This window comes from Lolium rigidum, chromosome 2, assembly GCF_022539505.1.
Source record: "Lolium rigidum isolate FL_2022 chromosome 2, APGP_CSIRO_Lrig_0.1, whole genome shotgun sequence".
NCBI classification, from domain to species: Eukaryota; Viridiplantae; Streptophyta; class Magnoliopsida; order Poales; family Poaceae; genus Lolium; species Lolium rigidum.
Window position 1 is genome coordinate 233757997 of NC_061509.1, and position 7154 is coordinate 233765150.

The 7154-nt window shown below is 52.8% G+C and overlaps 1 protein-coding gene across 1 annotated transcript; it reads left to right on the plus strand.

Annotated features, from left to right (window-relative positions):
- The first annotated feature begins 586 nt into the window (after nucleotides 1–586).
- LOC124688317 (transcription factor TCP14-like) lies at nucleotides 587–1865 on the plus strand. Its single transcript, XM_047222009.1, has one exon. The coding sequence runs from the start codon at nucleotides 684–686 to the stop codon at nucleotides 1863–1865; it is 1182 nt and encodes a 393-aa protein (XP_047077965.1). The 5' UTR covers nucleotides 587–683.
- Nucleotides 1866–7154: the final 5289 nt, after the last annotated feature.

The following is a 7154-nucleotide window of genomic DNA, read 5'->3' on the forward strand; positions in this document are numbered from 1 at the left end:
AGTACTGATGCGCACTGTGCATGGATTAGCCACCTAGCTAGCTGTGCCACCATGGCTGGTTTCGTCTCGCTTGCTAGCTAGGTGAACCTAATAATTCTCCTCCTCTCTCCTCCGGCTTATCCTCACCCCTCGATCTCCGTCAATGTACACACGACTACTGTTTCTCTCTCTATCTCAAGCTTCTCTCTCGCTCCTCTCTCTCTCTCTACATCAAGAAACCATTTAATTCATCCATCTCTCTCTCCAAGCCCTACAAAGTACATCATCTTCTTCCTCTCCCTCTCTGTCTCTCTCCCCCTCAGCTAGCTTCTAGCTAGGGTCATCTGCTCATGCTCCACCCTTCTCTCTTTCTCAGATCACAGATGAACCTTACCAAAACACCATAAAATAGTGTGTGATCTCCCACACGCACACACAAACACAACTCTACCTCTCTCTCTCTCCCCATCATATCATATGAGCAAGGATTCCTTCCAACCTATAATCTTTAGCTTTGCTCTTGGACTCTTTCTCTCTCTCGACCATCGTCTCCATCACACCTAACCATCCCGAGCTAGACCCACAAGAAGCGGTCGGCGACTTCAAATCCGCTCCTCTTGCAAACAACCACCCATTTACCCGGCCAAAACATATACACGCAGATATAGATAGCTGTGTGTGTATATAACATGGCCTGATTGACCATGGATATCACCGGAGATGCCGGAGGTGGTCGTCGGCCCAACTTCCCCCTGCAGCTCCTAGAGAAGAAGGAGGAGCAGCCTTGCTCCAGCTCGGCGGCTGGCGGCGCCTCGGCAGGCGGCGGGAATGGAGCGGCGGCTGGCGGCAGCGCCGGAGGGGAGATGCAGGTGCGGAAGGCGGTGCCGAAGCGGACGTCGACCAAGGACCGGCACACCAAGGTGGAGGGGCGGGGGAGGCGTATCCGGATGCCGGCGCTGTGCGCGGCGAGGGTTTTCCAGCTGACGCGGGAGCTGGGGCACAAGACGGACGGCGAGACCATCGAGTGGCTGCTGCAGCAGGCGGAGCCGGCGGTGATCGCGGCCACCGGCACAGGCACCATCCCGGCCAACTTCACCTCCCTCAACATCTCCCTCCGCTCCTCCGGCTCCTCGCTCTCCATCCCGGCACACCTCCGCGGGGCCTTGCCTAGCCCCGGCGTGCGGTTCGGCTCCCGTGCGGACGCGTGGGACCGGGTGGTCGGCCTCGGTTTCCCACCCGAGGGCCCCGCCTCGTCATCGTCAACGCCGTCGCCGCTCTTGCTCAACTTCCACTCGGGCAGTGTCGGCCTCGACGTGCAGCCCTCGCCGTCCGCAGCAGCCGCTGCCGCCGACCTTTCCCGAAAGCGGCGGTGGGAGCAAGAAATGCAGCAGCAGCAACACCAACAGCAGCAGCAGCAACAGTACCAGCAGCAGATGGCCGGGTACACACAAAGCCAAATGCCAGGCACCGTCTGGATGGTGCCAAGCAACAGCACGCCGGGCGGAGGGGCGCCTTCCGGCGGTGGCAACGGAGGAGGAGGCAGTGGCGAGTCGATATGGACTTTCCCACAGATGGGCAGCGCCGGCGCCGCGGCTGCCGTCTACCGTGGCAGCGTGCCGAGCGGGCTACATTTCATGAACTTCCCAACACCGATGGCTCTTCTACCTGGGCAGCAGCTGGGGCTCGGCCCTGTAGGAGGCAGCGGTGGCGGCGGCGGAGGTGGAGGCGAGGGGCACATGGGGATCCTCGCCGCGCTCAACGCGTACCGGACACAGGCGGCGGATGCCGCAGCAGGCCAGGGCGGAGGTGGACCGTCTAGCCAGCAGCAACAGGGAGGTGGCGGCGGCGGCGAGCGTCATGAGAGCATGAGCACGAGCGAGTCGTAGGCCGGCCAGGTCTCCGATCGAGGATCGCGCGCATGCATTGGTCTCTGGTGTGCCTTTGATCTGTTCTTTGTCTTTGATTCATTTTTCCTTTTCTTTTTTTGTGGTTTCGGTTCCTCTCCTCCTAGTAGACAACTTGCAAGGATTACACTCAGCTAGCTGCATCCCATGGCAATGGCGTTTAGATCATCATCCTTACGTACGTGCGTGCGAGTGGAAGAGCGAGGTGTGCCATGGGAGATCAGACAGAGGAGGGAAACACATCGATCATCCATCAGCAGAGAGATTGTTTAATTTTTGTTCTTTTAGCTTTAGGGTTTGATCAAGAAATGCGAGCAGTGGAAGAGATTTTTATGAGGCACCTGCCGATCGATGGTTCATTTTTTTTGCAAGTGTTAATTAGTTCTAGCTGCCATACATATTCTTCTGAAACCTTTTTCACCGCCACCATTAATTTCATACATTCTGCATGCATGCATGCCCTCTCTGTTCCATGATTAATCTGTTATTTCTAAACTAGCTAGGGTTTTGATCATGAGTTCCTCTAAACTCTCACTCGACTAAAAAATAGCTTCATCCTAGTCAGGTGATGTCATCTCACAATTTATATTGCATGAACTATTTTATCTAGTTGTAATTAACTCACTTGCAATTGAAATATATTCAGTTGCAACCGAATTGCAACTAGATATTTCAGTTGCAACTCACCTCCAGCACGACGTAAATCTAAAAGTTAAGGGTCTGACTGAGCTGTAACTTTAGTCAATGAGAATTAGCAAAATCGTTTGGTCGTTGTTTTTTTTTTCAAACGCAAAGGTGGAAGATGAGTTGCTTTGACATGCTCCATCCGCAAATTAGTGTACATGTATTTACCTTTGTCCTAAGTCAAATTACTTTAAGTTTGACTAACTTTAGAGTAAAAGGTAGCAATAACTAAGCCATTAAATTAGTATATTATTAAAAAATACATTTTAAGATTGATCTAATGATATTAACTTTGTGATGTTAGTATTTTTACTTTTTCTGTTGAGTTGGTCAACCATGAGAAAGTTTCACTCATAACAACATAAAAGGCAGACGCTTATTTGAGGACGGAGGGCATTAGGTGCACACTAGCTACATCTTCGACAACAAAGCTAGTCGTGACTGGCCATTAGGACGAGCTAGCTAGAAGGTAGGACGTACGAAAGAAACGGAAATGAAAAGATGGTACAAGATGGAGACGATGGCGGCCAGCTGCGGGGCAAGGGTTTTGTCATCCGATGGGCGAACAATGTGCAGAGGAGCCAATTAGCCAAGCTAGCAGAAACCGGATGGCATGCAGCAACAGGACCACAGCCGGCCACATGAGAAAGAGAGAGAGAACACAGTGGCCGGATCGGGGGAGGTTGGCAAGCGACGACCAGCCCGCCCGCGCGGACTCGAGTCCACCGGCCGGCGGCGACCAGACCGCCCCGTGGCCCGTATTTATTTATCCAAGCCGTCAATGATTCCTCGCACGCGCGTCGCCAACCGCGCCATGCCACCGCGCCGCCGCGAAGTCGGCATGCATCCAGCGGCCAACTAGCGCAGCCGGCCGGCACGCCGGCACGGCCACGGGGGCGGTACAGCGGAACACAGCTGCGGCTACAGAGCGATCGCACCGGGGCATTTATGGCCGGACTTCGTCACCCCGATCGAGTCCCCGGCCGGCCATGTCGCGCCTCCGGCATGTCCACGTCCATCCGCCCATATCAAGCAGGGGCAGGCGCAGCGTGCGACATGGTCCTCCCCTCCAGGGTTGCCCTTCTCATCGCTCCATGGATGTTTTCGACGTAGCTAGTAGTAGTTTTAATGGCATGTGCCCCGCCGCAGCCAGCCCTTCTGTTTGTGATAGCTCTTGTTTCTTGCTGCAACTGGGGCGGACAGCCTACCCAGGAGGGGCTACGTTTATGCGTAGCTCATGGCCTATCCAACGGTTCAATGGGTGAGTGCTTCTGTTGAGCGGGTGGCTTTTCCTTTTGATTGCCCATGGCGGTTTTTCGGGCGTTTCTCGGGTTGCATATGTAAGAGCATCTCCAGTCGCGTCCCCCAAACCGTCCCCCAAACCGCGCCGGATCGAGCGTTTGGGGGACGTGTTTTGTTCGTGCCGCGTTTGGGGGACGTCGCTCCCCAGCCGCGTCCCCCAAACGCCGCCCCCAAACATTTAAAATAATTTTTTTAACACATAAACCATTTATATCAAATGTAGCATATGAAAAAAATTATTTTCGAGGATTGTTTTCAAATTAAATTACAACAAACAATAAAACAAGTAATCAAATATAATAAAAAGGGCTAGATGATACATCAAGGTGCCACGGTATTTCCTTTGATCCTCCACAAATGCTCAACGAGATCGGCTTGAAGTTGCTCATGCACATTGTCGTCACGGATCTCCGCGTGCATGGCGAGGAAATCAGCAAAATCTGCGAGCAACTCATGATCAACCTCCGCGAGAGGGCCTTGACACTCATAGGGACCAACATGTGACCTAACATGATTCTTGCGGTCATCCTCGATGATCATGTTGTGCATGATCACACAAGCCTCGCATCACCTCCCACATTTGGTCGTGAGACCGGCTTAGAGCAGGTAGCGGACAATGGCAAATTGTGCTTGAAGCACACCAAATGCCCGCTCGACATCCTTCCCCGCAAGCCTCCCGTCGTGTAGCAAAGTGAGAATTCTTCGGACTCGATGGATTCGAGATTGTTTTGACAAAAGTGGCCCATTTTGGATATATACCATCGGCTAGATAATAGCCTTTGGTATATTGGTGGCCATTGATCTCATAGTTGCATGGTGGAGCATGCCCTTCGACTAGTCCGCTGAACACCGGAGACCGCTGCAACACGTTGATGTCATTGTGTGATCCCGCCATGCCAAAGAAAGAATGCCAAATCCACAGGTCATAATCCGCCACGGCTTCAAGCACCACACTCGCAATATCCATGACGCCCTTTGTATATACCTTGCCAAGCAAACGGGCAGTTCTTCCATGCCCGAGTGCATGCAATCGATGCTTCCAAGCATTCCAGGAAATCCTCCGGCAGCATTTTGTGCCATGATCCTTGCGCTCTCTTCCTCGCTTGGCCCTCTCAAGTAGTATTTGCCAAACTTTCCCACCACAGACTCGGCAAAACTTGTACATGCACTCAATGGCGTAGACTCACTCATGCGAAGGTAGTCGTCCCGTGTATCGGCAGTGCTCCGTATGCAAGCATCCTCATGGCGGCGGTGCACTTCGAATGGATGAGAACCCGAGAACGCCTACGGCGTCGACCTTGAGCTTGAAGTAGGGGTCGAACTCTCGAACGCCGTGGAGGATATTCATGAACGAGGCCCTTGCTCATCCCGTACCGGCGCCGAAAATTGTCGGCTTGTGTTGCCCCGTCGGCGAAGTAGTCGTTGTGCAGGCATGGCATGCCCCTCCATCCTCTCGCCGGGCTTCGACTTCCTTCTTCCCGGCCTTGATCCTCCGCGGCGCGGCCTCTTCTTCTTCTCCGCCTCGCCGTCAAGCATGTCCCGGAGGGACGCGATGATCGACAAATGCTCCCGCAGGTCGTCGTCGAACGCTTGCTCGTCCTCCGGCCAGCGAGGGCAACCATCTCATCGTCGCTCGTCCATGGCTAAAGCAAAATCAATGGTTAAAATTGCGCCGAGGCGGACGACGCAACAAACAGCGACCAATCGCGCCTACCCGGCAAGTCGTCGAGCACCTTCCGTGCGCGGAGGTGGGGCGGATTTGACGCGCGCGTTCGGGAGGCGCCGGCGACGCGGCGGCGGCGGCACGACCGGCGGGAGCCCCGCCCGCGACAACGGTGCCGACTCGCAAAGACGGATCGGACGCCCAAACGGCCGGGAAATCCGGCCGGCGGCGGTGGGGGTGGGAGGCGCGGGAAGGAAGGAGCGACGAGAAAAGAGGCGCGAACCAACGGTTTATGCAAATAGTCGCCGAGCATGTGGGAGCCCGCCTCGCTTTTCGTTGTGTCCGGCGTCCCCGGTCCGTCCCCTGTGGGACGGGGACGGGCTCGGGGCGCCGGACACCGTATCGGGCCGCGCCGGACAAAAATGGGCTTTGGGGGACGCGACTGGGACGCTTTTTTTGTCCGGCGCGCCCCAAATCGCTTTGGGGGACGGTTTGGGGGACGCGACTGGAGATGCTCTAAATTATGGCAGTTTCTTTTGGGTGATTTAGGAATCGGGCGTGTATTCACCGGCAGGTTTTTGTTAGGAGTGATTAAGTTTTGGTACACTCTAAAATTGTTATTCAGTTACTAATTTGCGGTCATCATGATTTAGTTTTCTGATTATTTTCGCATCTTATACGAATACTAAAAGTCTGGTCAAACGGTCTTTCTTAGTGCCCCAAAATAGTAATTTATCGCCTCAGAAATAGGAAATGCATTTTTTTATTGTCTCTATCTGAGATGATTTTTTTACAGTTTGGTCGTGCATGGATTAAACATGCACTTGGATAATTATTTGTGGGTTTCCCTCCATTTTAAGGCAGTTCTTTAGGTGCTTTTATCTCGGAGAAGTGTTAGATGTGCAACAGTTGGTTTTACAACCCTCAAAAAACGTTGGGTTTTTACGTGGTTTCTAGTTTCAACGTGGATGAAAATCAATGTATGGAAGGCCATCTACCTCGTGATTTGCCCGTCGGGTCGTCGAACAGGCAATGCCTGTCTGTGCACCATGTAACAGTTATTTCTTTGTCAGGCCGCTGACAGATGAGCTATAGACGCATATGGTTTTGTCGCACTTATTTGTACCTTGGGTGGCTTTTGATCACAAATAAAGCCTCTCGAGTTCACTAACATGTAGGGTTTCGCGTAAGCGGCTTATGTTACCGTTCTGGGCTCACACGTCAGTGATGCGAGACATGATAAGATGTAGTACCCAACATGTATATGTCGCGCTTATTTTTACTGACATGCGAGGGTTTTGCGTAAGAGGCTTAAATCACCGTCTCAATCTCACACATATTAGTGTTATGAGACAACCCCGCATGCACATATAGCGCTTAATTTTTTATGACATGCGGGGTTTTGTGTAAGTGGCTTATGTTACCATCTCGGGCTCACACGTCAGTGTTATGAGACACAATTTGATGTAACCACACATGTACATGTCGCGCTTATTATTTACTGGTATGTGGGGTTTTCACATAAGTAGCTTGTGTTACCGCCTCGGGATCATTGTCAGTGCTATCAGCCACGATTAGTTGTAACCCCACATGTACATGTCGCGCTTGTTATTTACTAACAT

Excerpts from the sequence above, each read along its gene's own strand:
- LOC124688317 (XM_047222009.1), top strand. The coding sequence starts at position 684 with ATGGATATCACCGGAGATGCCGGAGGTGGTCGTCGGCCCAACTTCCCC.